General features: G+C 44.2%; 1 protein-coding gene across 1 annotated transcript; it reads left to right on the forward strand.

Moving 5' to 3' along the window:
• Positions 1 to 2195: 2195 nt before the first annotated feature.
• Positions 2196 to 3074, forward strand: LOC141641756 (uncharacterized). Its single transcript, XM_074450404.1, has one exon. It carries the CDS (start codon positions 2196 to 2198, stop codon positions 3072 to 3074), a length of 879 nt encoding a protein of 292 aa, XP_074306505.1.
• Positions 3075 to 15558: the final 12484 nt, after the last annotated feature.

Below are 15558 nucleotides of genomic sequence, written 5' to 3' on the forward strand. Positions count from 1 at the left end.
CTTTGACCTTGGTCAATATGTTGACTTGGTCAGCGGGTGCAGAATATGCCCCATCAAAAAACATATTTGTAATACTCCGTATTTATAAGTCTTGGGGTACTCTATCGAGTAGGCCTTACTCTGTCGAGTAAGGGTGAGTTGCGTTTTAGAAAAGTTTCTGACCTGTTGGGTACTCGATCGAGTACCTCGGGTACTCGATCGAGTGTCCGGTTTTACGGGGAGTTTTCTCGGGTTTTGTTAATTATGCGATTAAGGTATATAAGCTTTGTCGTCATTATTCTAAATCACTTTTGCAAAACCTAAATTACTGTTTAAGAGAGAAAGCAAGCAAGTTCTTCATCCTAATCGCATTATTAGCAATCCCCGGAGTTTGGAAGGTCAGTTCTTAGCGTTCGTTATACCGTTGAGTTCCTTGCGTCAAGGGTAAGATCTGTGTACCCTTTTTGTTGTATTTCCTTTATTTTGGTTAAACCCTAATTAAGGGATTTGAGGGTTTTTGTATAGTATATGATTCGGTAGCGTTTATATGTCGTATGATAGGAGGAGGGTTCATAGAGGAAGCTTTTTGACTCAGCAGTAGAGACCGTCTGATTGTTTGCTTACCAGGTAGGATTTCCTACTCAGTATTAGTCCCATAATGGGATATTGGTTGATGTGTTGTGTTTGGTTGTTTGATATAGTAATTGTATTGTGATTGTGGTTGTGATCGTTGTCTATGGTTCGCGAGGCGTGGCCTCGGCTGAGTGGGGTCACTTGCGGGAGTGGCTTCACGCCCTAGTTTCGCCTTCTGTGGAACCCACCACAGAAGGGATGCGCACATTAATGGACAAGGTTGTCGCTCACTATGTGGAGCGGGGATTTGGTGGGTACGGCTGCGGTCCCCCATCGGCGTGGTAGGGGGTCCAAAGTGGGACGGTCGTGATTGAGATGATTGGATTTGGCGTGATTTGTGTGTGTGTGTGTGAGTTAAGTGTCTGTTTATCTTATTGTTAGTATATATTGAATTGTGTGATTAGTACTGACCCCGGTGTTGTTTTGTAAACCTGCGGTGATCCATTCGGGGATGGTGAGCAGATATTGAGCAGGTATTGAGATGAGTACTGGGATAGCTGGGATTGCCACGACATGATGATAGGAGTCTTCCGCTGTAGCTTATTAGTTATTTACATTTCAGTTAGAACAGTCAGTTTGAGGACATGTATTACATATTTGGTTTGGTTTTGAGAATTGTAACTCTTCGCTAGGTATTTATATTTAAACGTTGTTTCTTCATTGTTTATTTGATTATCATTGCCTCGGGTAACCGAGATGGTAATGTCTTCATACCTGAGTGGTCCTGGTAAGGCACTTGGAGTATGGGGGTGTTACAATATTAATATAAAAGAAGAGGAAAATAATTTTCCTTACATTGAGAAATGGTAGTATTTGGGCACAATCAAGATCACCCATCTTGGTTGTTCTTGAGCTTAAAATAAATGGCAAGATCCTTCATCTTCAAGTGTCCAAAATAGAACACCTCCTTCTTAAGCACCCAAGAACTTACCCAACAACCTTACTAATATTAACTAGATATGAATAAGATTACCCTTGATAATATGTAAATCTTACTAACAATCTTAGTAATAAATTTTGTTTACTAACATCTTAGTAAATTATGGTTTTAGAGAGAAAGACCAACAAGCTTTTCACATGCAAATACACAAAATGAAGTAGTGTGTAAAAATGAGCAATTGTTGGTCCATAAAGAGGAGGAAAATCGGGTGGGAGTTGGTGGAGTGAGGGAGTGCACTTGTTTTTATTTTTGTCCAATCTTTTATCACATGCAAATGATCATAAGATGACTTATGGAAGAAACAACAAGTAAAGTGAAATGATTATGTCTATAATCATCCACTACACTCCATTTACACGGTCCAATGTCCCATTTACGGGTCCATTTTGTTAGAATAATAGTACATAATATCTTATATTTTGTATATTATTTCCTTCCCCTTTTATAGGTTATATTGTTAGTAAATATCCTATGTAATATTGCACTTTGTGTGTACAAATACGTTTGATCGTTTCAATAATAATTCACCGATTAACTTTCCTACATGGTATCAGCTTTGTCTAGGTTATAATCGATCCTTCGCTTCCGCCTCCCTTTCGTGTCTCACGACAGCTTCTCTCTTTTCTGACCTCACGTCATCACCATGCCTGACACGAAACCTTCTTCTTCCTCCTTTCATCCGACTCTTGCCGTGACTAATATCAAGAACCATGTTACCGTCGTTCTCGGGATGGATAACGACCAATATCCCCTTTGGATTGCCCTCTTTACGAATTATGCTAAATCGAATCGAGTGTTGCATCACATCATCAAACCAAAGTCTGGTGGTCCAAAAACACCGACTACAGATGAAGCCAAAGAGATGTGGGAGGTTCTTGACGCAACGGTCCTCCAATGGATCTATGCAACGGTCAATAATGACCTTCTCGAGACTATTGTTGAAGAGGATTCAACGGCCATGGCCTGTTGGAATCGAATTCGAGATATTTTTCTCGACAATAAACACTCACGGGCAGTTACTCTTGAACAAGAGTTCTCCCACACCGCCATGTCGGACTTTCCTAATGTCTCTGCCTACTGCCAGCGACTGAAGAGTTTGGCTGATCAACTGAAAAACGTCGGGTCTCCTGTGATCGATACCCGTCTTGTTCTTCAACTTGTTTCCGGCCTCACTGAGGCGTACCATGGCGTAGGTACGTTAATTCGACAGGCTACTCCTCTTCCTCCTTTTTACCGTGCCCGTTCTATGTTGACCCTTGAAGAAGCGAGTTTTGCTAAAAGCGTCGCCACCAGTGGTTCATCCTCTGCTCTTTATGCTAAATCTGCTTCTGATGGTGCGTCTCCATCAATTCTCGGCCGACCTCCATCTCAGCCACAGGGTAAGAACAATAAAGGGAATGGTAATAAGAAGAAGGTAAAGAATGGGAAAGGACACACAAATGGTTCTCGCTCTCCAAATTCGAATGCAAATGGTAGCGGGGAATCCTCCAACACCTCTGTTCCAGCTGCACCGTGGACATGAGCTGGCTATGGTGGATGGCCTTGGAGCCCCTCCCCTTGGGGTTATCCTCCTTGTCCCTATCCCACTGTCCCATGGTCTCGTCCTCCTGGCACACAACGCCCTCCGTTTGTGCCTCGGCAGCAAGCATACACAGCTGAAAATCAGCCTACTCAGACCGACATTGAACAAGCAATGTATACTTTGGGCATCCAACCTTATGACCCGCGTTGGTACATGGATACCGGAGCAACATCTCACATGACATCGGATGCAGGTAATCTTTCGTCCTATGTTAATTCGAGTATTTCTAATGGTATTCTTGTTGGAAGTGGCCAAACTATACCAATTAACGGATATGGAAACCTTACCTTAACAAATTCGTCCAAACATTTTGCACTCAAGCATGTCTTTCACGTTCCTTCCATAGTAAAAAACTTAGTTTCCGTCAAAAAATTTACTACAGATAATTCCGTGTCAGTAGAATTTGACCCCTTTGGTTTTTGTGTGAAGGATTACAAGACGGGGACACGTCTAATGAGGTGTGATAGTTGGGGCGAGCTTTATCCAATAAGGTCTTTACCATATTCTCCAGTTCAAGCGTCGTTCACAGCCATTGCTCCATCTCTGTGGCACGCACGTCTAGGTCATCCCGGGACTCCGGTTTTTAATTCTCTTCGAAATAATAATTTCATTCCTTGTAGTGGTGTTTCTAAACAATTTATTTGTTCCTCTTGTTCTATTGGTAAAGCCGTTAAATTGCCTTTTGTGAGCTCTCATACTAAAACTTATTTGCCTTTCGATATTATTCATTGCGATCTCTGGACTTCACCAGTTCTTAGTTCGTCTGGCCATCGCTATTATTTAGTTTTTCTCGATGATTTTACCAATTTTGTTTGGACTTTTCCTTTATCTCATAAATCTCAAGTCTACTCAATTTATGTAAAATTTCGTCAATACATTCGCACTCAATTTGTGTGGACAGCGGGCCGCCCACGGGGGCGCTTGGTGAGAAGGTCGAAAAACAAGCGTTTGCATTTTGTATGGAGTCGCCACCAATTTTTATGGGAAATTGGAACCGTTCGAATACCTTGCGTCATGTCAAGACACAAAGTAGTGACATGAACACTAAGCAATCGTTACCCTTAGCATTCTATGTCTAGAATGACTCTCGTGGATACCAATGAACACGGGTGCTCACGGAGATCTGGAGTAAGGAGTGAGGGTACGTATTAGGAAGCTCTTTTGATCGAACACCTAATCCCGCCCGCCTCGATAGCGGCCTCTACTAATGATTAGGGAAGTTATTCGTACTTGATATATCGTCGGCTATATGCATGCAATGCAACATCCATTAGATTAATCCTAGCATGTGAGAATTTAACTAAGTCGGTTGACACACGTAATTAGCATACAATTGGGTCGAAGTAGGAATTAATGCTCATTTACATGTGAAACATACAAGCAATAAAAGAAATACAATAATTATAAATACAATAATGAAAATTACATTAATTACAACGGATTAGGCGATTTATGTCGAAAATACCTTTAAAACGGATGATTTGAGAAAAAGAATAAAAGAATAAAAGAAATAAAATTGATGAAAAGGAACGAACAGGAATTAGCGATAATACGGATATTAGTAGATTAATACGTAGACTAAACAAACTAGGTCAAGGCGTAAACGGAGTTCGGGATTTAACTCATCTCGGAACAAAGCAGCAGAGAGATCGCGCCCTCGGAAGAGCGCAGCGATTCTTTCGCGTTTTCAAGGGTGAGTTCTGGCTGTGAAGCCGGAACTGCAAATCGTTAATGTTAATTGTTAATTTTAAGGATTGATTACGACAATTGACTCGGATGAAAGTGATTAACAGGTTAATTACATGTGATTAAAGTCATAAAAACAGTAAAACACGGATGAGACGGATGCAAACAAATTAATTACATAAACAAACGATTAATTAGTGACATGATGAATGAATCCTTTATTGAAATAATTAACTAGACTAAACATGATGAATATACAACGAATATGTGAAAGCTATATCAATGATCGAATTCCAGGGACCCAATATGAACGAATTGAATCTCTAAAAATCCGGGTTTGAAATTAATGACGAAAACCCGCAAATATTGATTATTCGGGATTTAAGTCGGATTTATGATGATTTAAACATGTGGAGGATGAATGATGGATAAAATATACATGTGAATATTAAACTACTGTGATGAAGAATTAAAGAAAATAAACGAAACAAATAACAAAACACACGAATTACGAGAGGATTTAAGAAGAAGAAAAGAAGCAGAATCGCGGCAGCCTCACGAAGAGGCGCAACAGAATCGCGCTCCTTCGAAGAGGCGCGGCAGATTCTTTGCGTCTTTTCTCGACGTCTCGTTCATCGGAAATCCGCAAAAACAGGTTTTAACGAAGGGTTTTAGAAATCGATTTTAACGGTGTTTTCGACATAAATCTTACATGAGTGATACGATAAATAAAATACAGTAAATAAAAGAGGATTATACACCCTCAGACTTACATGTTAACGAAACGAGAAGGACTAAGATATCGACTAGTGATGCTCGACGCGAATGCAAAGAGAGTGCCCTCGTAAGAGGAAAACAATTGATTTAATTAAGTTGATTATTGGTGTAGTTGGTCAAATTGGTCGGTCATGCAACGGAGAGGCTGGTACTCGGAAGGATCCGAGCTTACGTGGTCGGAAGTCCAAGCACGTAGGCGCCAATTAGTAAGAACAAAGTCTAGAATGCAAAGGGAGAAGAGAAGGGCGGACACTCGCGTGAGAAATATGAGGAACGAAGGCTCCTATTTATACTAATCACGTGAAGGTTTAGGGTTTCGGAGACTCTTTGGAAGTGAATCTCGGAAAGATATGAAAAAGATACGTAAATCATGCAGAGAAGGGCCTGGGAAGAGGCGCAGCAGCCACCGCGTCTCTTGGAAGATGCGCAGCACCTGCTGCGTCTATTCCTAGGAGGTTTCCTCCTGCTGAAGAAAGATTTCCGTGTTTGAGTTATGGTAGGACGGAAATAATCCGATCTTTCTTAATTTTTATCATGAATATTGCGGGATATTATTTGCCAAAAGATAAAATTTGTGAAATATGGAATAGAAATATCCGGAACATTCCAGAACATTCCGACTCGGGATTTAACGGTTATCAGAAAATGGAGACGGTTTTTGACCCGGACTCCGAATGTACTCTAATTACTGCCAAAACGACCGTATCAGGACGTAGATGACAACTAAGAGGTCGACATTAATATTTGAGCAATCACTTGACGATAATCTTCTTAATCTGTCACAAATCGTTCCGCGTATCAAACATGCGGCCCAATCATCCTTTGGGTGGTTTGCGGGAGGTGCGAAACGAGGTGTCTCTGAGCCCCCACTTTGACTGAGGCTTGGACAAGGCGAAAGTCAAAGTATAGCCATCAGGTCAATCGAAGATTACAACCTGATGACTATGGCGACGCGAGGCGGCTCAAGGGGTCTGAGCCAAGGACCTGTCGTCGGGAACATTTTAGAGTCTGTCGACCTCCGGGGAGGGTCGTTTAAAGTTCATTAGACTACGTAAGGAAGCTCGCCAGCCATAAGAAGAGACCATACCTGAGACTTCTTTCTCGAGATGCTTCCGGAGTTGCATAGGAGCTAAGGGTAAGCGTAGGAGCTAAGGTTAAGACCTAAAAGTTAAATAAGGATTTGTGCTAGGGCGTGGGGACCCTATAGGAAAGCATCGGCGGGAAGGAGGCCAAATATAAGTTCAACTTAAGGGGTAAACCGAAGGTTGGGTACCTAAAGGTTTATGAACCTAAAAGGAACCGGGATCCTATGGTTAAAAAAGTCCTAATTTCGGGTTTACGAACCTAAGAAAGAAGGCTTTGGGTTTGGGAACTTCTGGAGAACGACATCTTTGACGAACTCCGCGGGGAAACAAGAAATATTGAGAGCAGTAGGACGTTGGTAGAAACTGCTGGGGAATCCGCTTGCGTCGGTCTCAAGCGAACTCTGGCAAAACTCGAGGTTGAATCTGCTTGCGTCGGTCTGAAACAAACTCTTACTGGGGAATATACTAGACGACTTTGGGGAATCGCTTGTCTCTGTCCTCAAGCAAACTCTCGTTGGTGATTATATTGACGACTAGGAACATCTTGATCGTCATGGGAGAAACTTCGAGTGAGCAAGATCGCAAAAATACTACTGCTATTTGGATAAAATGATATGAGCAATATCGCAAAATATCGCTGCTTATTTGGATAAAAGGAACCGAGCAATATCGCAAAAATCTTCTGCGCCGGATAAAAGGAATTGAGCAATATCGCAAAATATATCTGCTTTGGATAAAATGCGGGCCGGAACGAAAGAAAATCATCGAAACGGACCAAAAGAATACGGTAGCGTTGAAGAAGAGGCGCACCAAAGATGGGCCCACAAATAACGAACTCATAACGAATTTTTGAAAATCCGTATGGAGGGAACACAAGGAAGAGGCGCAGCAAGAGTTGCGTCTCTTGGAACAGCAACACCGCGCGTCTTTTCCCCAATTTGGCTATCCCCGCGTAAAAACGCGAACTCAGAAGGATTGTGTTCATTATTTCGAAACACAAAATCTGCAATTTCTCTCTCAAATCTTCACCATTTCCGTCGAGGTTTGATCCAAAAGCTTGCATTAAATATGACTAATCGAGGTATGTATTCCAATCTTGCATTAATCATCTACATTTGTTGAATTTTGAGCCGAAAATTCTAGGGTTTTCGACCCTTTTGATCGAAAATTTGGGGCTTTTCCCCCAAATGGATTTACCATGCAAAATTGATGTTAGGAATGGATAGTAGGCAATGTTAGGAACATAACCATGTATTTACTTTGAATTTTCGTCGAGTTTTGAGCCCTTGAGTGAAATTTGAGACGGTTTTACAGCTAAACCCCAAATTGCTTCGAAAATAGCCTTGGGATTGCCCATTGGCGATGAAATTTGACATTTGGAATCCTTGAGTGATGGGTAATCTTCCTACCATCTCGGAAATTTGGTTTGTAACAACTTTTTCAGGACACCTTTTAGGGCATAATCGCCGTTATAGCGAAATGCTGCCGAATTTTCGACTTGAACTCGGAACTAAGCTTTGACTTGGACTTGACTTGACCCAATTTATCACATGAGTGATCGGGTTGGCGGGAATACGGCCAAGGATGGCCGGAAAGGGGCGTTTTTTAGGGCTTTGAGGGCTCAAAAACTCCTTAATCAAAGGCTTGTCGTCACGTGACGCGGCCTGAATTCACTTTAATGTTGCAGGTGGTGATGCTTCTACTTCTGGGAGGACTCCCATGGAGATAGACGCCACTGCTGTTGAGGAGGCTTTAGAGCAAGCCTTCACTGCTGCGATGATGGCTGCTGAGTTTCACGAGGAGGAGGCTGCCGAGGAGGAGGAGACCCCGAGACGAGCCAACGTAGGGCGAGGAGGTCGTCAGCTGAGGGGAGCTCCTGCGTGGGCCGAGACCTGGGAGAGTAGGCACCTGGTGTGGGCTGCAGAAGGTCACCTGTCCTACAGGACGGTGAAGAGTTTGGTAAATAGGAATTCACTACCCATTATCCATTCTCTTTCATTCTTTTTTTGTCCAAATTTCTTTCATATTTCATTCAAAACTAAAGATAGCTTTGTTTCAAATCATAATAGGAGGCCGGGAACATCAGGTCGTTCTCGGGTTACACGACAGCGATGGAGCACTACGAGCGGCTGTCGGCGGAGGAGAGGGCCATGATCGAGCGCGGAGCGTTCGGTCCTCTGGTTCAGGTCTGGAGGGATATCGTGAAGAGGAAGTCGCGGGCTAACCTTAGCCTGGTCCGCGCCTTCTTGGACCGATTCTGGGATACGACTTCCACGTTTCACCTGCCTTTCGGTGAGGTGGGAGTCACTTTGGAGGACTACGGCATGATTTCTGGTCTGCCGTGTGGGACCGAGGAGATGGTGTGGCCGGAGACTGCCATGAGGGCGGACTCGGCGGAGGCGAGGAGGTTGATCGGCTGGAACTTGTCGCCGAAGTCAAGTGTTGCGATGCGGGTTTGGTACCCAGTACTTACGTTCGAGACTATTTTGCAGGGAAGACCCCGGCGCTGGTGACGATCGATGGGAGGGAGACGGCTCCTCCTCCTTGTACAGCTGAGCAGAGGGCTCGCCTGTGGCTGTGGTGGTTTCTGTCTTCGATTTACCTCGGAGACAAGGGCGAGAGGTTGTCGACGAAACTTCTTCCCTTTCTTTCTGACCTGAGTTCCCTAGACGCCGGGACCGGGTCATTCTTGGTTTTGCGGTCCTCATCCGCTTTATGAGGGCCATGGTTCGTCCAGAGCTGATGGAGAAGGGGACTTCTCCAGGTGCTGTCGGACCTAGACTGCTGTTGGAGGTATGAACCTTCCTTTTAATAGCAAATTCCTTTCTTAATTACGGAGGATCGTCATTGATTATTCTGTTTCACAGGCGTGGGTGTACTCCTACTTCCCGAGTCTTGCGCCGAAGAGGACGGAGCCACTGGAGAAGGCCTATCCCGTGGTGAGGGATTGGGTGATGTGCCGGACGAAGAGCAAGCGTTCTTCGCACAACGTCTAACGGCGGGACGTGAACGCCCTTCAGCTGAGCAGCGTGAGTATCCCATTCGTATTATTCATTTATATTCCTTTTCTTTTGTCTTTGCTTGATCATAGGAATGATCTTTGCTTTATCTTGTCGTGATGGGTGCCTGGACTGGGCGGAGTACGCTGGAGCGCCTCCGTTTGTCGCTGAGGTCCTTCGACCTAGGAGCCCGAGTCGGCTGCTTTTGTGGACGTCGATGGGTCCTGTGTGGTACCTAGGCGAGCGTTTGGCTCGTCAGTGCTCTCGGGGCGCGTTGACGGTTCCCGTGGATCCTCCGAGGACGATGTTCAGGGAGCCTACTGAGGCTGAGAGAGAGGTGGACCTGGCTGGTGCCAGTGGCGACGACCTTCTTCTCATTGGCGAGGACTACTCGGCGTTCCTTTACGGGAGGTTGGCGTACTGGCCAGTAGTGGTGAGTATCTTTTTACTTTTCCTTGATTTGAGAGTTGTGGCGGAAGATCATCAATTAATGGGGCTATTTGTTTTTGCAGGAGGTCGAGGCGGCGGGCATCGAGCCCCCAGCGTACCCCGAGACTCTTGAGTACACCGACGCGACCGGGAGGACGACGATCTCCGAGCTGCGTGACTTTGACGTAGCGGTGACGGATGGGAGGCCGGCCGGCCTAGACGTATTGGCGGCAAGATCCGATTAGGAGGGTGAGCCTCCAGCTTATTTACCTTTCGTGTAAGAACACATTTGATTAAACTTGTTTAATTTGTTGAGAATTTCTTTGAAATGCAGGTCGCGCCGTCCCGGTTCGTGGCACTATGGAGGGTGGCCAACCGGCTGCGAGCTACTGCCATCGAGGCACTCGTCGGTGGTCGCGGTCGTCAGGTATGAACCTCATTTGATTTCTTTTGATTTTTGATTTTGGTTTTGTTTGAATTGATTGACATGAGCCAATTTGTTGTTGTTTACAGGCTGGCCGCGAGCTGGAGCGAGAGTTGGCCCAGGCTCGGGAGGAGACGGCTCGCTTGTTGAGGGAGCTCGAGTTTCGGGATGCCGAGAATGCCGTTCTTGCGGCGAGGGTTGCTGAGTTGGAGGGTGCCCAGCAGTAGTTTTGTGTAGATTTGTAGACTTGTACATTTTGACTTCTGTTTTGAACATTTTGGACTTTGTTTGGGGCGCAAGCCCCCAGTTTACTTGGACATTTGGACTTTGCTCGGGGCGCAAGCCCCCAGTTTGCTTGTACATTTGGACTTTGCTCGGGGCGCAAGCCCCCAGTTTGCTTGTACATTTGCTTCATTTGGTGTATATATGACGACCTGAGTGCCTTTGCTGCTGGGTTGTGTTGCTTGTATCTGCTGGTTAGTTTTGAACAGGTTTGGTAGACAACGGTTTACGCCGTCATGCTGCCGAAATTTACATAGAAATCACGCAAAACATACATTTTATGTATATGGCCTTAATTAGCGCAAAAGGACTCAAAAGAACGTAACATGCAAAAATTTTGCCGGAAATGACCGGACGGTAGGGAGGGTTACCCCCTAAAAAAAGAAAAAAAAGAAATCTATAAGTGTAGAAATGCAGAAATGAAATGTTGAAAGTCATTATAAATGAAAACAAAAGAAAATTATTTCCTAAAATGAAATTTATTTCCTAAAAATAAAATTGAATTTATTTACTAAAAATAATAAAAAAGAATTAAGCGTGATGAAATGGCGAAGATGTCGATGTTGTCTCGAAATGCGCGCCTGCGAATTTAGGAAACCTGAAATATGGTAATCTTCCCGTATTTACCAAAATACAACCTCGCAGGAATAGGAAATCATGCGGTTATAGAATTAGGAAAGATCCAACGCGGAAATCACAGAAGTGAGATTGGGGAAGAGGCGCAACATGAGCTGCGTCCCTTTGAAGAAGAGGCGCAGAGTCAGGCCGCGCCGTTGTTCTCAGCCGGTCCGTTCTGACGGATTTTTGGAAACAGCAATTAGTATAAATAGAAGCGTCGATGGAGTTTTAATTCACATACATCTTCCGTCCTTTCTTCGTCTATTCACATAAAATTCCCAAAATAAATTTTCAAGAGAACATTATCACTATGAATACTTTGGAGATCCGCTTGAAGGAATGGACCAACGAATTCTCGAATATGGAAAAGCACGACATGGGTGCTTATAACTTTGGGTCGTTGTTGAGTTTGAAACTCATCAAAATTGTAAAACCATTCGTGGATGCTTGCCTTGACTATTGGGACCCGAATTATCATGTTTTCGCGTTCCCGGGAGGTGATATTTGCCCATTTCCTGAAGAGATAGCTGCTATTGGTGGATGAGATCCCGAACATCTTCCTGCCATACCTTCCACTTCCCAAGGGTATAAGAGCAAATTCAGGGACTTGCTTGGACTGACCAAACTTGAGGTGGATCGCCTAGTTACCCCGAAAGGCGTGAAAATGTTGGACTTTATTGATCGATTCATCAACAGGGCCGACCCTGCTGTCTCTCATGTTGCTAGAAGGAGAGCATTTGGCTTTTGTTTGTTGCATGTACATGTCTTCCAGGGGCATGTTGATGAAGACTTGAGAGGTGACCCTCGTTTTTTGTGCCTTATCGAGCAAATGGAGCTGCGCAGGAGCCCAGCTTGCTTGTGTTTAGGGGAGATTATCTTGGGTTTGGATAATAGGAAATCCAACCGCGAGTTGCCATTTTCGGGGAGTCCCGTCATCCTACAGGTAAAGACACCTTTTCTTTTCTTCTTCTTTTTTTTTTTTGGTTTTCGTTTTTTTTGGTTTTCGTTTTTTTTTCTTCTTCTTTTTTTTTTTTCGTGTCTAATACCTGCTTTTGGTAGGTTTGGCTCATGGAACGGCTCCGATTGATCGAGCCCCCAGTTCATGCACTTTCCTATCATTCCCGCATGATTGCGATGAGGACGCGGTTGTACATGGTGGATTTCACTCGGGTCTGCGATTATTGGAAGAACAAGCTGAAGAGTGATGATGGCCCGTTGATTAGGTGGGTCGTACCGTGGTGGCACTTCAAGTCTGTCACTGGAGTGTCTTCTTTGGATCCCACTAGGTCTGTGCGCCTTCCGGGATTGGAGTTCATGGTATGCATCTTTTCGGAGAGATTGATGAGGCAAGTTGGGTTGAAGCAGACGATCCCGAGGCTAGACACCGTCCCGCAGACTGCTGTGGCGCTTACTACCGAGAGCCGAAGAGAGTGGGCTATCAAATGGGCCCAAAGAAACATGTGGTTCTTGAACTTCTCTGCCAATGCCTTATGGGTGTCAGATTCCTATCTGAGGTGGAGAAAGGCTGCGACTTCGGAAGAGCGAGGCGAGGAAACGCGAACCTGTAGACTACAAGGTGCGCGAGGGAGAGAAAGAGAAGGAGAAGCATCTGACTGAGAGAGAAGAAGAAGCCGGGTTTCAGGTCATTCGTCCTTCAAAGAAATCAAAGACTACTCCTGTTGCAGAGATGGTGGTTGGAAAGAATGGAAGAGTCAGGCCTCGAGAAAGACCGTTGGTGATTAGGTCGGAAGTGGTGCATGAACGCCCAGCTCGAGGTCGTGACAAGAAGTATGAGAAGAGTGACAAGGGCAAAGGGAAGATGGATGAATAGCCCTAGTCTTTATTTATTATTTTATTATTATTATTATTGTTGTAATAAAAAGGAGGGATTTTTAGAATCCTAGCCTATTCTATTTTTATTATGTAACGTACTACTACTATTAGAAAATGAATGGAATAAAAAAGGTTGAATGGTTAAGAAACCGTTGTGATTTTCTTTTATTATTCTTGTCGAATTTCAAATGCAATGCAAATGTCCTTCTATTCACATTTCAGATATAATGGGTTGAATCCTGTGAAGGATTGCCTACGTATTCACTTTAAAAAAGCGAAATCAAACCCTTGCGCGTAGTTCGAGTAAATGTAAAAGAATATTTGTTCGAAGCAAGAGCTTGTAATGAACATATAAAATAAGCATGAGCTTTTGCTTGTTCTCAAGGTGCGAATTTAGTTTATTTGATGATATGAGGACGACAAGTTTGTCAAAATGCAAGAGCATAGTAACACTTAGCTTATTTCAGCTTGGCCAGGGGCCGTGTATTTAGTGCCACAAGAGCGACACATGGGTTTACGCAAGGCGCGTGTTTGGTCCTATTCTAGGCATAGTATCGTTTCAGTTGGTCAAGGTTTGTGGGGTTTGAAAACTCGTTCCCATCTAGGTCTGTGATTCTAACCGCACCCCCTGGGAGTATGGATTTGACTAGATATGGTCCTGCCCAATTAGGTTTGAATTTTCCCCTTGGGTCGGTGTAGAAGAGCTCTAACCGATTTGAGTACTAAGTCTCCTTTTTTGATGTTTCTTGGCCTAACCCTTTTGTTGAAAGCTCGTTTGATACGTGCTTGATATGTTTGGACATTATGTAAGGCGCGTAGCCGACGTTCATCCAGGAGGATGAGTTCTTCATATCTATCCCTCTTCCAATCGGCTTCAGGGATTTGGCTTTCGAGTAGAATACGCAAGGATGGTATTTCTAGTTCGACGGGTTGTACGGCTTCCATGCCGTAGGTCAAATAGAAAGGAGTAGCCCCAGTGGGCGTCCTAACTGATGTACGATACCCCCATAAAGCAAAAGGTATCTTACTTGGCCAATCTCTGTAGTTGTCAGTCATTTTCTTGAGAATTGTGACAACATTTTTGTTTGCCGCCTCTACCGCGCCGTTAGTCTGTGGTCTATAAGGCGAAGAGTGGTGATGCTTAATCTTGTATTTGGCTAGCAATTGCTCGGTTTCAGCTTGGAAGTGTGACCCATTATCACTAATGATCTCATGTGGGCAACCATATCGACAGATGATGTTGTTTTGTATGAACTTTGCCACATTCTTAGCCGTAAGACCAGTGTAGGAAGCCGCTTCTACCCATTTGGTGAAGTAGTCAATCGCTACTAGAATGAAACAGTGACCTCCTGTTCCGGCTGGGGTTATCTTTCCGATTATGTCAATTCCCCATGCAGAAAATGGCCAAGGAGATGTCATTGTATAGAGCAACGAAGGAGGGACATGTTGTACATTCCCGAAGATTTGACAATTGTGGCAATGTCTCACGTATTTGATACAATCAGATTCCATTGTGGTCCAATAATATCCCAAACGTGTGATTTTCTTTGCCATCATGGGCCCACTCATGTGAGGACCGCATTCTCCGTCATGGACTTCTTCCATCACCTTTCGTGCCTGTGAATGATCAAGGCAACGTAGGACTACACCAAGTGGTGTTCTTTTGTATAATTCTCCTTGCATGAGAATGTATTGGGAAGCTAATAGGCGTATAGCGCGTTGTCCCCTCTTGTCCATATCCGGTGGATAGGTACCATTGAGCTTGAAATTTAAGATCGCTTGGAACCAGGGTTCCTGCGCGATTTCTTTTTCATTGGTGATTTGGTGGACATAAGCCGGTTCTGACCGTCGTTCGATGCACAAAGGCATGTCCATCATGTGATCCGGCATATTTATCAAAGATGCAAGCTTCGCAAGAGCGTCTGCAAATTGATTTTCCTCTCGAGGTAGGTGTAAGTAGGTTACGTGATCAAAGAATTGAGCCACTTGGTCTATCCTAGCCTGATAAGGTGCAAGGCTTTCACTTCGGATTATCCAAGATCCTGTGACTTGGTTGATGATCAGTGATGAATCCCCATGTACTCGGAGGTTTTTGATTCCTAAGCTTACTGCCGCCTGTAGTCCGATGAGACAAGCTTCATACTCTGCAGCGTTGTTTGTCACCTCGAAGTCGAGTTTGACAGCAATCGGTGTATGCTCACCTTCAGGAGAAATGAGCAACACTCCTATTCCGAATCCTCTTAAGTTTGATGCTCCATCAAAGTATAGATCCCAGGAGTCTACATCTGTTT

This window comes from Silene latifolia, chromosome 2 (genome assembly GCF_048544455.1).
Source record: "Silene latifolia isolate original U9 population chromosome 2, ASM4854445v1, whole genome shotgun sequence".
Lineage (NCBI taxonomy): Eukaryota > Viridiplantae > Streptophyta > Magnoliopsida > Caryophyllales > Caryophyllaceae > Silene > Silene latifolia.